Here is a 19488-nt window from a genome sequence, read left to right as displayed (position 1 = left end):
ATAAGACTACATAATATTTTATTAAGTAAATTAAAGGTATCGCATTAGGGTGTAAACGATTCGTTAAAAAACGATAACCAACCGTATTTTATTATTATTATCGAAACAAATAATTGTTATTTGTCTCCGTTTTAATGATAACGGTCAAACTCGCACATTAACACAATATCAATATAATCGTGCTGCGGTTAGTAATAAAAAATATATTATGTGAGTGTGTTTGTGTGTGATCTCGTCCACCGTATTAAAATATTATGGCACAGCGTAGGCATTGACCGTGGAAATTATTTTAATGATAATTAAATTGAATTCTAAAAATGTATACATTACGCAAAAAAAAAAAAAATTAAAATCAGGAGATGGACAAATTATATTATATGTATACATTTACTATACTATTACTTAATATGGTTGTACCTAAAGGCTATATATAAACGCTGTCGTCGTCGTCGTTGGTGCGAGTATAATATCATGGTGAAATCCATTACCCTATCGGTAACAATATAATAATATGTTTTGCATACATAAAACGTATTATCATCTAGGTACAAAACGACGAGTGACGTTATCAAGCATACAATTATCATGTTGTTAAACATGACAAATCTTATAGATGTACTACTTTTTTTGTTTTGACATTAATCGTTTAAGCAGGGTGTTCAAATTAACTATTGTACCTACATGTTTTGGAACGCTTTTTGTCCGATTAATATACACAGTATAGGCAAACAAAAAGTACCCATTTTTTTCATATTTAGAGTGATTACAAAACGTACATGTTCAGGGTAATAATGGTGACCACAGAGAACTAATGTAAGTTGTAACACACAATTATTGAAATCGTTTTAGGGTCTTGCGAATTTCTGAACGCGTGTTGGGTTAGGAACGATGGGTTAAGTATGTACAGATTGTATAATATAATAGCGGTCCGTGGTAGACCGTGTACATAATATATGATTTGCCACGTAGATTTATTACACGCGCTTTGTTGACAAATCGGCGGCGGCGGCGGCAGAGCTCGTCGACCGTGTAAAACGTTTTCCCTGTACACACAAATTATACACTGAAAATATGCCCAATTATAGGTACTTTGACTAATATGCGGTGCTTAAAACGTCGCGGTTTCCACTTTTATATAAATTAGCCTTCGTGTATGTATTATAGTATTTTAAGTGGCGTATCTGATGATATAATATAATATAGTGGTCTCGGTAAGCGCGCGTTTACAAAATATAAATATTATAAATCTATAATCGGTTTCGATCAAACGCCAACACAAAAGTCGTTTGACACGAAGCTCATAGTGTATATATTTTTTATTTATAAAATACATTTAGGCATATTATATACGTATGCATAATATTATAACATACGCAAGCTAGCACGCCCATATACACAATATTTGTAAATATATAAGCAGGCTGAATGCATATGCATACGGTTTGCGTGGGGTGAAAAATTGAAAAGCAATATCGATAACAGCTAATTTTTAAAATCAAATAGATAAATCAAAATGAAAGGTAAAAATAAATATATTATTATTACAAAACTTGATATGCGCACAGGGTTTAACAACTATACAATGCGAAATAGGAACCTGTATATATATATTTCAATTTATTTCGTATACATATAATATATTTGTATACATAATAGTTTAAACGTATACCTACGTTACAGAATTTTTATATATTATATCCTCATGCCGCAAATATCTCAATTTGATTAGAGAGCAAAATAAAAATTGTACTTCCATTAGTTTTTGCAATATTTCTTTCAAAAGTTTATGTTAATTTTTAAAACTAATATATATATAAACACATTAATTAAATAAATCCTCTATAATAATATGACTTGTACTCTCTCTTTTGAATTTCATCATTCCCATCTATAATGTTATATTATTTTTGAACGTTTAAGTAGAAGTTAGAACCCTGTGTAAACGTCTAAGATTCAATTCATAACTTTAACAGTTTACATAAAAAAAAGTGAAAAAGAAGGAAAGCTAAAATTCTAAAAAAAATTTTTGATTGGCACCTGAAAAAGTATGTAGACACACAAAAATGCTCTTTCTGAATTATTTAGTTATAAGTACAATTTTTCACGAAATTAATGAAATTTTATTCATTGTTGAATTAGAAAATCCACGTTTTTTGCCCACCAATGTTAAAGCTCGAAAGATTATCTCTGTCATTAGAATCGGCGGTGAACCGAGTGGCGGTGGGGCCTCTTTTGGTGATGAAGCACCTCTCGATTGGACTTTTTTTTAGATTAATATCGGGCGGCTAATTGCTGCCTTCTCCAAAGAGGAAGTTTTTATAAAATATATACATTTTTGTTGTAAAACTCCTCCTTGACAAATTCTAGGCTGCTACACTGCTTAGAATTATAGATTTGATAACGACCAAACTCACGTGCGTCGACGTCAGATACGAATCGTCCGAAATGTTATCGGTCTCTTGGACGGTTGTTGCGGTCGGGGTCGTTCCATCGGGTCTTCGATGCTGCTGTATCTGCTGTTGTTGGAGATGGTGGCCCTGGTTGTCGACGTGACGGCTCTGATGGTAGGCAAGGTGGTGGTGGTGTTGGTCCCAATAGGACGACGTCGGGTCCATCATCATTTTTGAAGGCGCGAAGAGCGTATTCCAACTGTATGTACAATTTTTAACGGCGGCTTGACATGCGTGCAGCGTGTGTGTGTGTTTGTAGGCGAAAAACGTGCGGCGCGGTGCTCGGACGGACCGGCTATGGTCGCCGGTATAATAATATTATGTTGTCGAGTGTGTCTATAAAGTAAAATATTATAGTATTATTATTACTATTATTTTAATCTGGCGGCAAAAGAGAGGCGCGCGAAGTGAAAAGTTTGACGGCGGCGGATATGTTGAGCGAACGGTGGCGACCACGACGACGGCATAGCACGGCGGACAATGTGCTTGTGTATGTGTATTTGTGCTTGTGTATATTATGTGTGGGATCTGGTCCGGCCCCGTACGGGCGCGCGCCGTTGATAGGTTGATTACGTCACCGTTCGCCCCTGAGTATGTGTGTGCGTCTGTGTGTGTTTGTGGTGTGTGTGTGTGATAGAGATATACCCGTGTACATTTGGATTAACGACAAATTGCCCGGGGCGCCACTTTTCGCATAAAACAACCCTAAACACTAAATCCGCACTCGTCACTCTCCCTTCCCCTAACTCTCAGTCTCTCGATACTTGCCGGCCGGTTATCGCACCGCCGAGCATACCTACAGTGCCCGAATACGTAGGTACAATACGCAGATTACACTGGGACACTTTCATACCAGATAGTCTTATGATAATAATAATATTATCGTTATTGTCGTTTGTACCAGCCCTCGGAGCCTATGGGAATTTATTGAAAAACAATATTATTTTTAGTACCTACCAAACATTGTTATCGATATAAAATCTGTATTACAGTTGGGAAAAAACAAATTTAAAATTGTCGAGTTAAAAAAAAAAAATGTTATCTAGGTTAGACAAATTTTACAATGAAATAATTATTTAGTTAAGATAACATATTAAATTATAATATTATACCTAGATTATATTATAATATATGATGACCTAATAAAAATATTTAAATGGCTGTGTTTTCTAAAACTTTTAGGTAATTTTCGCAGAACTTAGATAATCAAAGCAAATTGTTTTGGTTCGTTGTGAACTCGATTCCTTGAAGTCATCAAAATTATTCAAATCGCTTCGTTGCTAATCTACACTAATTAACATTAGTAAAATTATTTTTGACAAAAATAGAAAATAAATAGACAACATAAGATAATACAATGAATTAGTATTTAGTGGTAAACAATTAATTTTAATTTTTAAATTATATAAGTCATAACTCATAATATACACGGAAAAAATACATAATTGGTCCAACTAAAATTATGGTTAATATAAGGACACGATAAATTTCTATTTGAAATAACTAAAAAAATATTTTAACCATAATTTTAGTTGGACCAACTTTGTATTTTTTTTTCGTGTAGGACGTAGGTAGTATAATATTTCTATGTTTCCATTGTTATAGCTAGGTATAAAAATGATTTTTTTAATAAAAAATATATAATATTTTGTCTTTTGTCGTCTTGAATATTTTTATCGATACACAACAATGTTGATATAATATTGACAACTATTATTAGTGGCGTATATACGGAGGGGGGGAGGGTCGACATAATTCCCTCCCCAGACTATAAAAAACCGTATTAAAACAGCCAATAGCCAATAGGCAATAGGCATAATGAAATATAAACATGTCATGAAAAACCTTTAAATATATTAATGTGTCATTTAAATCTCTAAATCCCCCCTATTAGATAGTTTAATGTACGCCACTGACTATAAATTAAAATAAATAATTTAATAATAGGTATATTAGATTAATATTTTTTATCATATTGCTATTATAATAAAATGACGTTTTGCTAATTTATAATAAAAATTAGGTAGTATCTATGTGTTGTGATAAATCTAGTGTGTTTAAAACTCTGAAGTCTTATAGGTTTTATCCACTGTTTTTTTTGTATATTTTCTGCATCGAAAAATTGACTATGCTTTTCTCTAAGGTCAATCGGTGTCCCAAAGGTACGAATACCTGCATCAGCAGAAGGGTAATTGTCCGTAAATCATGGCGTACATGTCGGTCGGACATGTTGTGCCGGTGGCGCAGACTTCGAATCAGCTCAGGGACGAGTAAAAAAAACTGCCACAGAACGGTAATTTGGTTTCTTCAAAAATCAAGGAAAACGTCGAAAAATTGTATGAAACATTCTTTAAGTATAGTACTATCAATATTCGTCGATCAACCAAAAAACCTTTTACCCAAGAAGGGGTGAACACTTTTTCTTTATTTCACTTTTCTTAGGGAGTAGTTTTTTATTAAAAGTCTTAAAATTAGACTGAAGGTAGATTTTTAGCAGGGCTATAACACACAGTTTTTTTTCAAAAAACTGTAGTTTAACTTTTCTTTTATTAAGGAAAAACCCAAAAATATAGGAAAATTATATTTTGACCGTAGTCAATTCCCAAGTTTCTACGTGTGAGTGAAATACAGGTCACTGCACAGGCTTTCGTTTAATAAAAGATTTCTATTTCTAGAAGTTTTTAAAAATAAGTGATGTTCCTTCGTTTGTTGTTATTGCTCTCAAGTAATGCAGTAGTACTAATAAGTATATAATTATTGCCTGCGTTGTAAATTTTTTTTTTTTTTAATCTGTTGAAAAGCTTAGAATATTTTAATTAGTTATTTGAAAATTAGTTAAGTACTTTATAAAAGTTGTACAAAGTAAATTTCAAAAATAAAAATAACAAATCGTTCTATAGTGAATTTGGAGATGATGATAATCTTAACAACAACAAACATGTTTTGAAATCCGTTTGGTAGTTATTCTGGAAAGTGTCTTGACGTTTTATAACTCCGTTTCGGTTTCTCTTCATACTGTTTTACCAACTTCAGACTCGTATCGAAGAGTTTTTTTTAGCGTGATTTAAAACAATGATTTCTAAAGACTTGTAAAACTTTACACACAAAAAAAATGTTAATGTAACTTTACATTTTGTTGATCTAACTATTTAGTTATTCCAACTTTATTGTAAACCTATTTTAACTATATATTTTCTGAACTTGGTTAAATTTAAATTTGTTAAATCTTTCTGAAAGGTATGGGGATGGGTCAAAGATATGGAAGCATACCTTTGTGTATCCGCTCTTGCTCGCCTTACTGCGAGTGCGTATGTGCACATCAACTGTTTATAAGTGAAACCGCGAGTGAATTCAACAGTTCCTCTACCGCGTCCCTATTGAACATATAGAAATATAATGCGGTTAGGTCATACTTGTGCTTTCATATTTCGACGGCCGAAACTTTTGTTTGAGTACAAACGAACTCCAAGGGTGGAACTTTAATCCTTTTAAAACTTTCCCCAACAGCTATCGGGTCTACCGTCCATTCCGTTTTCCTAAATACCATAACCGTCGCCGTACTGTATTCGAACGGTGTTGTGTTATAGTTATGCGTGTGTATACCACTGGCTGCTACACGTTTACACCTCCGGCCACCGTTGTATTATTTACCATTATTACCACAGTTATAATTAACCCCTATTCCCCTTGCTCGCATCACAGTACATACACACTCGTTGGCCCCCGTAGGTGTATAATATATCCGTGTGCTGTACGGTGTACCCAAATCCTCCACGGGGCTATATCCCGCCGACCCTATTGCGCTTACAAAGTTCAATTTTACGCCGAACTTTCGCCCGTCATGTTGTCGGCTAATTAACATTTTATTTATCCTCGCATAGTCCCGTTTCCACTCCCGTCTCTCTATATATATGGCCAGGGCGCGCACCCTTGGGCTATCATCGACGTCGACGGCACCTTTGTATAATAGTATGCTCCATACAACTCCCGTGTATACTGTGTATGCGTCCAAACCACTAGGTATAAATACATACGCGAACATATTATACCCGAAGGAAACACCGCCTGCAGTTATACACGCTTCGTAATGATATCATGCATGCACGTGTACATGATGCTTATATACATACATTTGTACAGAATATACACTATATATATATATATATATTCATTGTAAAGTATAACTCTTAATAATGTACTCTATATAGTGGTCGTTTTTGCCTTCCAACGACTCCCGTCGTTGTCGCCGTCAACCGAGAAAATTCGAGACGTACAGACAGACACCATCGCGTATGTATTAATAATAACCTATCATCATAATATTATAATATTATTTTCTCACCGACGTGTTTATAACCGCGGTATACTTAAATACACAAACTACACTATAATATGTACGGTCCACGGAATGTTTCCTTGTATATGTGTATAACAAACACGCGCAGTTTTGTAACCATTAGGGAATACGTCTTAACCAAAATAACAGTAAATCCGACAAAATACGAGGACTTCTAAATATAATATACACACGTTAAAAATTTGGACGCTTTCATGTTTAAAAAGTGTTGTAATATTTTAAATTTAGCAATCAGAAAACAGAGTTATACAATAACAAAAACAACAGGGAGGAGGCGGCAGCTTTAAATGAGGATAATATATTATAACTGGCAAGAAATAGTATGGAAAACATAGATACTATAAATAATAGGTGATATAGTATTAACACCTACTTAAGTTTTTACTCATAAATGTTGAACGGTCAGAATTTAAAATGATGAAGGTTATATAATGTATTCAGTTATAAGAGTGAAAAGTTAGGATGGGAGGGGAAGTGCGCGCAGATAAAAATAAAAATACGCTTCACCTTTCCTCCTGCCCTAAACTTGAAACTTCAATAACTTCAAAAATAGTAATCGACATAGAAATAGTGGACATAGTCATAGAAATAATGGTTATCGACCAGTCAACATTTTTAGTACATTTTTCTCAATTTAAAAAGTTAATCAAATATACGTTACCATTTAAGTTTGTGGAAATCCGAAATGTGTTCAGGTTATAGTAGTAGTTGGCAATTTCGAAAAACTCTTTACTCTAAACTCTAAGAATATAATTTATAATTCCTACATAGATGTATAATACATATAGTATTTTAGTTAGTGCAAATTTCTGTCTATTGTTATACAAATTACAAACAAAAATCGTTTAACATCGGTTCAACAACAAATGTACAAGCTCGAAAGTTAATGAAAAAAACTGTAACAAAACTATATAGGAACACCGTCCATTATCCGAATACATATAAATACAGAGAGCACTGTTTATATAGATGATCGTAGGTACTCTGTTTTACAAGCTGGGCTCCCATAAAAGCAACTGTACGCCAAACGGTTTTTAATCGAATTACCGTGTACCGCCATTTCCTGAGTGCAAGCAAGAGGGTAAGGGTAATTTCCTGAAAACTCATTTATATATCTATACATACACCTGTTTTGTATAAATGTATATGTGTAGGGTTTTCCGCAATGCGTTTGGTATACAAAGATGTTATATACGTTGTTGTATAACAATAATGAATATAGGTTGGGATTATGTAAAGGTGTGAGCCGATTTAGCTGACCGTTTTAATTATACACAACAGTGGCTGATACGTTTATACTGAAGCTTTTGTTATTGTACTGACTCGCACAATGGTTTTCATGGTATATTTTCGGCTACTTTAACGGCTATTATAATTTAGAATTATTTTCTATTTTGCATCCAAACGCTATAGCTTCTGTTAAGTAGAATAGGTAACTGGTACCCTACATATAAAGCAATGTATAATGTATAATGTATTTGTTGTACGTGTAACGTTGCACTGCTGTGGAAACCAACGAGGCTATAGAAGTCACACTTTCGAACATTTCTGAAATACCTTTAGTAGGTAAACCTACACAAAAGCCGCCTGTAAGAAAACTCATTTGTTTTATACGTGCAATCCTGGATTTTATCTATAGTTTAAACGTTAAAAGCACTGAGCTCGTTATGAACCTATTTATGAAGAGAACTGTATAATAAACAATTGTTTTCGAAATATTACCTACTTTAAAGTAGAATAATTATGTATACTCACGAGTAATGACGATTCTTCGTTGGTAATTAGTCATTTTATCTGGCTATCACCTGGGCCCTTTGGGACTTTTTCAGTTACACAGAGTGCGTTTTTCTTAATTCTTGGTTTACATTGGTTTTAGCTAAAATATACCTATAGAATCGAAAGATAATGGCGTTTTAATGAAAATGACATATCTTTGTTCAACATATGTATTATTTAGCTTAATACTCGCTGTTGAAAACACAGTCATTTGCTAATTTTTTAAAACAGTGCTAACTTTTTTCTAGAAATAATTTTTATAAAGAGAGTTTTTGTGTTAAAAGTTAAAACTATATAAGTCTAGTAAAACGCATTTTGCATAAATAGGTTTTTACACCTTCATAACATCTTCTTAATACTGAGATTACCTAAAGATTTTTATATTTTATTGGAAACGTTTTTGCCATGCCGCACGTGATGTCCGATGATAACAGTTTACGCTTACCTACTTGTTGAATCGTCAATTAAAAATTTTTTTTTTAATACCCAATGCGTTTAATAATTATTAATTATTAATTACCCATCTATATTCAATTGATGAATAATAATAAAATTAAAAATAATAATACCGGGTATCCCGTACCTACCAGCTATAGGCGCAACCGAAAAATACCATTTATCAAATTTGAAAATTAATAACGTCATGAAAAAGTATTTAATGTCACGATATTGTAATTCCAATGTTTTATAACTATTTATTGTCATGTGCGGCTAATGTTGAGAGCCCCTGTTTTCTGTTCAGTGTTTAGACAACGCGCGATAAAGATGCGGCCTTAACGGCGTTGTCATACTGTCTATACAACAATTTTGGTTGATAACGCGCCTGGTGTTATCACTTATCAATAAAAAATAAATGTATCATGACGTTTGAGTTGGAATAAAATAATATATCAATGTTGTGTTGTGATTTATTAAGTGATTTTTTTTTAAATAATTGTGTTTCGTGTTAAAAAAGTACAAGTTTTATATTTAAAGAATAATATGTCGTTGCCTAGTGAGTTAAGTTTAGAGTCTGTACGAGACTTCATGATAACGAACGGTGGTAAAGTAACTAACCATGATCTAGTAACTCATTTCAAGTATTTTTTGACAAATCCACAAAATAGAGGTAAAAGTGATTATATTATGAACAATTTTCATTAAATGATTAACAAAATTGTTGTTTAAATTTATTATTTAGTGGAAGCTAGGCATCAGTTTAAAGAGATTGTGAACACTGTCGCCACCGTTATTCGGGGAGAGGATGTGAGATAATTATTGTGAACGTTTATAAAATTGTGAATCATCACTGATTTTAAATATTACAGGGAGAAAAATATTTAATGCTGAAACGTCGATTTCGAGCTGCTGGTTGTGTCGGATTATCGCCAGAACCATCAATGAGTACAGCCTCATCATTGACATCTCTGACTTCCTATCCAGGGTTGTCTTCGGTACATCAATCATTATCACAGGATTCATTAAATGATCCGACTAGGTTTAAACAGAGATCACCAATGAAATCTCCATCTATGAGGTATGCTTTAAAGAAAAACACATTAAAAAAAAACAAATTATTTCTAAAATAAAAAATATATATTTACTAGACAACCTCCTCCATATCGACCACCACCATCACCATCTCCATCACCTAAAGAATATTCTCCGACTAAAGAAACGGCACCACCAGTTCCACCCAGGCGTAAGAGCGCTGACAAAATTCGATTAGGTGAATCAAATGAAAACGATTATGATAATTCAAAAGCAAACGACGTAAGTATAATTTACTTTATTGGGTTTGGATTGGTGTGTTATGATCGGTATTCACTTTTATTGATTTGTTTGAATTTTTTAATATGGCACACATAGTTTGTTTGCTTATAATACAAGTGTTTTGCTTTTGCGTATATGTAATATTTAGAAAGAAAACGATCAGCAGCAACAAACACAGATAAGTGTTAAGGATCGTACAAAGAAATTCAACCGAATGGCTTCAGAAAGCGCTTTACAAATAGCTAGTCTACAGCCATCGCCTAATAAAAAGAAGATAGATAAGGTAATGTCATATAAATTTATTGTTATTTGTTATTTTAAGTTTCAATTAAGGTTATTAGGTAGAGAATGTCGGGTCTAATAGGTTATTTTAATATACTCAGTATTTAATTTTGCATGAAGTATGACACAACAGAAGTGTTAACTCGTTTTAATTTTCATATATATCAATCTATTCTTATAAAGTTAAAACAATATAAAATTTAATTAGTAGTGAAGTTAAATAAAAATATAAAGTTTAATAAATTTAGTGTTTCAACAACATTTTTGTTCGAGATTGAATGATGATTTTAATGATCTTTGTAGTTGGTTGGCATTTAATAGAAGATATCTGGTGTCGCCAGTTTTAATTGAAATTTTATCATTACTACTTGATTTAGTAATCATAGTAGTACAGTTTTAAATTTATTAAAATTAACTTCTTTTAATATTGATATTAATTTAAAATAAGTAAATATTAAAACACTAGAATAGGATAGGTTAGGTTAGGTTAGTTTGGTGACTTTTTTAATAACAGTTGCTATAGATTTATTTATTTATATAATTAATTTTACTTAAAAATTTAGATACGTTCTTATTGAATATCTAATAAAACTCATATTTTGCTAATTCTACTTATCATTCATAAAAGTGGCATCTTGATATTACAATAGTCTTGAGATGCTAGCAACTGATGTATAATATAATATTATATTGATGCATGAGTTTAAAACTGCAACGACTCGAATTTGTAGAAATGTTAGAAACAATAAAGCTATCCTCATTTCCCTGTATAATTTAAAGAAAACTAAAAATTTCTTTGAATAAATATAAACTGCAGCAACTGATGAAAATCAATTTTTTTTTTTATAATAGCCTTTATTGGGAAATATGATGGCTAAAAATTCAATTTTAAAATCCCAAAATGTGTACAAGTAATAATTTTATGTAGGAAATTGTCTTTTTGAACAAATTCGAGTTGATGCACATATTAACTAGACTGTGTATGTATTAAACTTTGTAATGATAGAACATTATACCTAACATTTAAAAGAGTTCAACACACAACTGACTGGCTTGTGTAACAATGGTTTTACTTTTGAATGTATTATTTGCATGTTGTATGCAAACATGGGGATAAGAGCAGACGTGAAATATTTTTTGTGGGGAAGGGAAATCATTTGCTCGTTATTAAACATATTATTTAATATTATAATTATGAGTTTCAATTAAATTTTGTAATCTATGTAAATATCTAATTATAATTTATACAGTTTTATAAAAAAAAAATTAATGGCGTTAGATTTTCATTAAAATAATTTATATTCAATATATTTTTATTGCAATTCCTTGGAAAAAAACAATTGGTTTTAAATTCGTCTGATGAGATAACGAATTATCTGTGAGGTAGTGATTACGTAATTTGTATCATATTTTAAACTGTTGGTCCAATTAATGTTCATTCATAGTGAACTTAATAATATATTAGCGTGATAATCTGTGTTTAGTAAACACTTAACAGTTGATGGAACCAATTCGTTCGAACTGGCCTATTTATTTTTCGTAACGAAATATAGGTAAAGCGCGTTTTATTTAAAATCAAAAATAACTAAAAGTAGAAGGTTTTTTTAATGTAGTTTTTAAATAATTAATAAACCGTATATCTTTACTTTTATAACTCATCAATCATAGCTCTATTTCTAGAAAATAGGACCAAATCCATTCAGTACATCGGTAAGTTGGCTTTAAATTAAAATGTGTTGTATTGAGTGTGTGCTTTTAATATTATTTACGATTTTTATTTATTTCCATTTTTTCTTTGCTTATAATTTTTAAAGTGGGATTCGGTACGTATAGGTAACTCATATAGGTAGTCTTCGAAAAAGTTTTATGAGCTTTTTTGTAAAATCAGTTTAACATAAAAATAAAGCTCTTGGATGCTTTTTCTAACAACTCCACCCAATACCTTTTGAACAAATTGCATACATTTCTTTTTTTTTATTCTTGTATAAGCATCAACAGCTAAGGTTATTAGTTAACAACAACAATTTTTAATTGTACGTCAATATGTATTTAATAATAATGACAGTAATTGTATTGGAGAGAGTTTTTAATTGTTTTATGTCCAGAATGAATAGCCCTGCATCCCATAACTCATAGGCACTGTTATTAGTTAGAATATAATTTATTTATGTTTTTTAAATTATTTATTCTATCAAACTTGAGTTAGGTCATGCCTTTTAGATTGAAAATCATCACGTAAATCTTGACCTTTGCTACTGATTATATCAGTACAAAGAGCTAATACTTCGGATTTAAACTATAATATACCTGTTATAAATTATTGATATGATTTTATTCTGATACACTCGGTTCACCATTACTATAACGTATTATAGAGAACAATTATATTTGTCGTTTGTAAAATCGTTATCATAGCTACATACTACTCTTTACTACTTAAATCAGTATCTGATACGTTTATCTATATCGAGCAACATGTATATAGACGTCATTTTAATTGTCAAAGTATATTATTTAATTTTACTGTGTTTTTTTAAACATTTTATATTGAGGTTATTTGTGATCATACAAGGTGATTCTTTTATCATGGGCCATTCAATATCTCACTGGGTTTAATAAATGATTGAATTTTTTTTTCATAGTGTTTTTATATAATGTGATCTCAATTTTCCACAAATTATTATGTTTCTACTCCCCTCCTAAACTAGTTTTAATTAAACTAGTAATAATTCAATTAATTAAATTAACTCAGTCAGATATTGAGTGGCCTATGATAAAAAAATCACCTTGTATAGTTCATATAATAAAAATTACTTTTATTATATGTTGACTTATTACTGTTGACATTTCTGCTTAAGCTGAATTGATTTAATATAAATATATTTAACACAATTACCCATAGTGGTATGAATAATTTGTATGAATCAAATAATTATTAAAAATATTCTCTTAACTTGATATGTAGAATAATAAACTTCATTGAATCCAGTACAGCAAGTACTCTACTATAATACTGCTGTAAAGTTTCAAACCAAATATATTCCAGAAATATTACAGTGTGTAGCCATCGCGTTCAGACTTCAGTCGTTCTTGATAGACAGACAAATTACTTTTGTATCACCTAAGATGACACAAAATAATGACTGCTTTTAATGGCGTTCGTAGTGCTGTCCGTAATATTAATTACACTTGTATTTTGTACTTAGTCTTCTACTCCGAGTATTTAATTTCGTCCTATATATATATATATTCTATTGGAGACTGGCCAAACCTCTCAATATTATTTTTTTGATTTTTTAACGTAAATTATCAGACTTAGAACTAGTATTTTCCTGGAAGGTGAAAGTATCTGCATGCCAATCAATGCTTTTGTTAGTTCACAGATTGTACCTTGTACCGTACAAGCTACTTGAAAGTGTTTTAGTATGGCTTATCAGTAGAGCGATGGAAAAAATACACAATGCACAATTATTTGTATTTTTCGCCAGTTTGACTTAAAGACTTAAAACATTTAGGAAAATGTACAGATTGTCGGTAATTATATTTTGATTTTAAACCGACCATTGGAAAGAGACTGGTTAAAAATCGTCTGTAAAAGAAGGTCCACAATTCACCGTGTCATGTGAAATACTTTTTCCTGATTAGTTGGTATCAACGTGTAACCATTATGTTACCGCAATATATTCAACTTTTGACCGTGCACGACACATCAAAGCGAGTTGTGAACCCCCCCCCCCCCTTAATAGTTTAATTAGTTTCTCATCAGTTATCACTTAGTCCTGTTTCTTTTTGTTATACTGATTTTATTTAGGAAAACAGGCTGATGTGACAAAACAATTTTTTTTATATTGTAGCACCCAATTTAAGATATGGATAAATAAGCGACAAAACAAAAGTATAAACACCGAATTCACATAAAAACTTATAATTCGGTTCTATGCGCAGTCTCAGCTAAACGGTCGTTGACGCGTTGCAAAGAACCAGCTGCAATGAGCCCTAATATTAACCCTATAAAAACCATTTTTACACACAGTATGGGTACCTTTGTAGTATATTATACTTATAAACAAGCCTACATCCTAATCTATAATAATAATATATTTATCACGCTTTCCCTGTATGTATAAGCAACAGCTGAATGCGGGTGCGTTTTTGTTTTGTTTTTATAGTTCATGTAACGCCGTCCACTGCATTTGACACAGGCCTGTCGCATTCAAGTACACGAGCAATTTATCATATCCTCTATAAAAATGAATTAAATATTATTATGAAGAGCCTGTAATAATAATAATTATTGTATAATTAAAATAATTGGCGTGTTATGGCGTTTAGCTTTCGTTTACGGATTGGGACCGTTCGACATAATTTTGCAGCGTTAGTGACGGCGGTGCTCGGTGACATATTATTCTATACACACTCATACACACACACACACACACACACACATATATATATATATATATATATATATTTAAAAGGCAAAATCCACTATATTATATATACAAACAGAGACATTCAGTCGGTGTAATTTATCGGCGACAAGCCCTCGGATAGCAGCACAAGGGCCTCGCGTTATTTATTGGCTGATGTGCGCGTCACGGCCACCTAGAGCGGATAATTTTAATTAATTAAACACACTCGCACGCGCCGTCGACTTAATGAACTCGATCGAAATTATATATATTTTTGGGCGGTCGGGTAGTGTAAATTGTAACATTCATTAGAGACCGACCTATCATATTATTAACTTACAGTCGTATAATATATTTATTCTTTTTTTTTTTACACGCTAAACTAACAAAAAATGTCCATTGTAATCATTAAAACGTGTTAGCCACCGCCGGTGTATGCATATGTGTATATTGTTTTAGTCATATTGTGCGGGGAGAGGTAAAATGATTATTATTATAATATAAATACGGGTTTTTTGAAAATGTGTATATGTGCTCTTTATAATAATCATCAACCACACATAATATACCGGGAGTGCCATTAATTCAGTTAATAAATTATTCAACCGTTAAATGACAGCTGAAAAAAAAGAAAAATAACCCTTATTATCAAATATTTTTATTCAATAGTTTAAAAAATTTTATCATTCTTCAGTTGCTATTTGGGTTGTATGCCTGGAATATTAGAATATGTTTTTTAGTATTACTTTTAAAGAGTTCAACCAAACAATAAGATTTCCTTCGTGACTCATATGTGGTTTATTCATAAAAGTCCACAATACATTTTTAATAGAGAATACAAGATGATTTAAAGATTTTTAAGGACTTTTGGGGAGTTTTTATTTTGATAAATGAAATTTTCTTAGTGTTTTCCAGTTTTAAATAACTAATGTAAGTTTTTGATTGGACGTTATGAAGATATCGTGTGAAAATTGCGTTTAATGAATATAGGCGTCTGTATACGTATTATATTATGTAGTATATTAAGTTGTATGCAAAACATGAACGATTTACTACCGGCGCGGCGGCCATTGTCTGTGTATATGTTACGACAAAAAAAAAGCCCACATCATAGTAAAACATTTTTCTGGATTTTTGTGCAAAAGACTTCAAAAGTGGTCAAATTATATGTTTTTAGGGTAGGTGATTGCGAATTTAATATCAGTTTTTAAATTTTACTCAGCAAAAAAACTTAAGTAAAAAACAAAAAAAATGAAATTAAAACCTAAAAGTGGTACTTGAGTATCAAAACTTAATAGTATCATTCTGCATAGATCTACATAAAATTGTTGTAATGATTGATACATTTTTTTAAGACTTTAGGTGTTTTTGTTAAAATATACAAAATCTATGAATTTAATTTCCGGCAATTAAAAAAAAAACTGTTGTGCCAAATTTTTTTTTCGTTTAATATGTTATGGATACGTATGGGTTCTAACTACTGACAAATTTTCAACTTAAAGATCTTAAAATTACTGCTAAAAAACAAACAAAATTGCTCCTAGGGGAATGGGAAATGGGTATAATTTAAATTAGATACAATTGGCGTGTGCGGGCATACCAAATAAATATTCCTTATAAATTTCAACTCAATCCGACTCTTTTTCTTGAAATTATAGCCAGTAAAAGTTCTAACTTAAAAACTTGTATGGTTTTTATTTTGTTAACTGTGAAGAAGTAAACTTTTTCAACTTCAAAGTTATATACGAGACAAGTTAATTTGTGCGCTCAAAATTTAACGCCCTTGTGATGAGCTGCTATTGAAGGTATACATTTAGTTAATAAACACAAAAGATAGGTACTAAAAAATAAACGCTTACGCAACGATAACGGTACTGAAATTCGTTGTTCACTAACTCCCCATGTGGTTATGTTATACTTATGTGATAATACTGTTATTTTCTTTTCTGTCATGCACTGCGACTAATCTTTAACATTTTATTCCATATGGTTTTCAATTGACCAGTGAACACTGTCGGGTTTAATTGAGTTTATTATGTAATATCGTTATTACTTAGATTATCTAAAAAAAGTTGTATAATATGTATTACCTTAGGCTGATTTGGGGTATCGAATATTCACATAAAATTATAATAACAAGGTGTATTTCAACAGTTTCATAAATTATGTATTTATATATATATTTTAGTTTTGGTTCTCAAATAAGTTATTATTACTTAAGAGTTACAATTGAAGGCTCAAAAGGGAATTGGTTGCTCAGGTTTGGCCGTCAAGTTATATTTTAAGGTGTATTTTGGTCGAAAAAGGTGCCGCCCATTTTTAGCGTATTGTATTGTTCATTTATAATTCTTCCTGTCCACAATTGGAGAACACATCAACGTTACAACGAACATTAGCTGTTATCCGTGTATTATCTCTATTTGCCCCGGGACGTAAGTTAAGTAACAAATTTTCTGTATTATAATATAGCCTTGTTGTTATTCGTATATAATTATGTTGCTTATAACCATTTTCGAGTTTTGGTGGCATAATTTAGTGAGAAAGAGGATATGTACAGAAAAGAACAAATACCGGCCATTACTTTAAATAACTATTAATTAGAATTAGAATTGCCTGGAGCGGTCGTTCGTCATATCGTCTAATTGTATTTATGATTTTTTTGTAATTAACCGTACAAAATGACACACCGGAAAAATCTACCTTTACATAAAACAATGCAGTGGCTATGTTATGTCCTTAGATAATTTACAATGTGTTAAACGATTCATTTATATCAGTCATCAGTTATGACTTATAAACGCAGAAAAAGCGCGCAACAGCGACACACATTAGCAAAGGATATTCGACAGCATCCAATTATTGTACTTTAAATATCCGCCAGTTGATACTAATTATCACTCTAATTTATTGATAATGGCATAAATGTTGATAATAAAAAAACAATTTAAAACTTTACATTCAGGAAAATACTTTATTAGAATATACCATTTTCTAGAGCCATGCTTACATTATAAGTACCTTAAAGCCTCTCATATTATTTCTCTCCATCTTGGGTATTACTATAAATTATAAAATTAGCACTGCCTTTGCCAACATAGATCACTTGTTCTATTTATGGCCTCGCCTTCCCCCAAAGCTCTAATATTTTTTTCTTTAATTTTGTACTCATATCAAAGTTGATTTTTTTTTGTAACAACTATATTTTTGAGCTATTCCGTTTGTACACATACATACCAACCCCCTTCATCTACATCTTCGAACGACGTGTAATATATTTAAGCTAGATTCTATGTTCTATTGTCTTAGGATTATGATCACAGACCGCAATGGATTTATTCAGTCGGTTGTTACCTATTACTGATAGACTCGAGCAATTAACTTTTAAAAATAAACGTCTACAGATAAATCACGGGAGGACGGACCGAGCTTTTGGCAAAGATTTATGTAATTCGTACAAACGTTTGACATTGCGGCAGAACAGTTTCCCGGCCGATATTGTCTGTGATTTACGGCCTCCGGCAATTATTTTATTTCAGAATCGTATTATGTCTTTAAAACTACCTCTTCACTGGCTGGCCCTTCGTTTCTATTTTGAGCCCTGGGCACGTCGGCCATAAATTACGGCTATCGTAAACAATGTTAACAGTATACGAATTCAAATAAAATAGACACCGCCCTGTGTCAACGCAGCCTCTGCGATCTTATACAGTATTGCATGCGACCCGAATTCAGGGTGTGAAATATTATGCTTATATGTATATATTTCTAATCGATACTCGCTACTGCTCTGACACTTAACATATTTTTAAAAGTTATTAAACCTATCTAGTATTTAAAAAAAAAAGTTTTATATTATGTATTTTAAATATATGCTCTAGCTCTTTAGATATGCATCGCACGAGTAAAATAAAATTGTAAAATGACTCGCTAAACAACAATTTCAAATCCCATTATAACTTCAATTTCTATGCCAGTAGTCTATGACGACGGCCACGATCCACAAAATAATATTTAAAAAAATGTTTATTCCTAATTAAATTCATCAACAAAGAGTTTATCATTAGGTTATAAGTTGCATGTGCATTGTACAATACATATTAGTATCGATCAAGAGCTGAAATTTATAAAAAAAAATCGTTTGCTTAAGAATTTAAGACCCGTGTTTCATTTATTGCACAATTGACGAACCCTTACTAAAATGATACAAGACATAATGTTGTTATTATGCATTATTTAAGCAAACCACGAAACCATACGACATCGATTTAAGTCGTCGATATATTGCACGACGAGGGGATTACTTAAGCGATAATGTCCACGCGGCAGAGAGTATAAAATTTAGATAATTTGTGCTATGTGCACGCCGAGAAGCCGTTTAAAATAATAGAAGCCAAACACGGATAACTATGCTCTGGCGGTCTAGGTGCGACGCAAGGTGCTTATGCGTTTTTAACGATTC

The 19488-nt window shown here is 31.7% G+C and overlaps 3 protein-coding genes across 3 annotated transcripts in view; 2 read left to right on the top strand and 1 right to left on the bottom strand.

Moving 5' to 3' along the window:
• LOC126841008 (homeobox protein caupolican) overlaps positions 1–2950 on the bottom strand; it is a 44802-nt gene extending 41852 nt beyond the window's left edge. The window contains exon 1 of the mRNA XM_050577151.1: positions 2415–2950. Within this exon, the coding sequence (XP_050433108.1) occupies positions 2415–2621 (207 nt within the window). The 5' untranslated portion in view covers positions 2622–2950. The remainder of the gene's footprint in view (positions 1–2414) is intronic.
• LOC126841019 (uncharacterized) overlaps positions 1–19488 on the top strand; it is a 136310-nt gene that overhangs the window by 49709 nt on the left and 67113 nt on the right. The window lies entirely within an intron of this gene.
• LOC126841015 (uncharacterized) overlaps positions 9434–19488 on the top strand; it is a 53196-nt gene continuing 43141 nt past the window's right edge. The window contains exons 1-5 of the mRNA XM_050577190.1: positions 9434–9691; positions 9764–9828; positions 9891–10099; positions 10170–10335; positions 10484–10618. Of these exons, the coding sequence (XP_050433147.1) occupies positions 9565–9691; positions 9764–9828; positions 9891–10099; positions 10170–10335; positions 10484–10618 (702 nt within the window). The 5' untranslated portion in view covers positions 9434–9564. The remainder of the gene's footprint in view (positions 9692–9763; positions 9829–9890; positions 10100–10169; positions 10336–10483; positions 10619–19488) is intronic.

Source organism: Adelges cooleyi, unplaced genomic scaffold, assembly GCF_023614345.1.
Source record: "Adelges cooleyi isolate 19-005CV unplaced genomic scaffold, UGA_ACOO_1.1 ACOO_flye_CR_arks_rails_tigmint_CR_PRNA_108, whole genome shotgun sequence".
In the NCBI taxonomy this organism is placed as follows: Eukaryota; Metazoa; Arthropoda; class Insecta; order Hemiptera; family Adelgidae; genus Adelges; species Adelges cooleyi.
The sequence above is the reverse complement of the archived record's forward strand: the minus strand, read 5'-3'. Positions and strand labels throughout refer to the sequence as shown.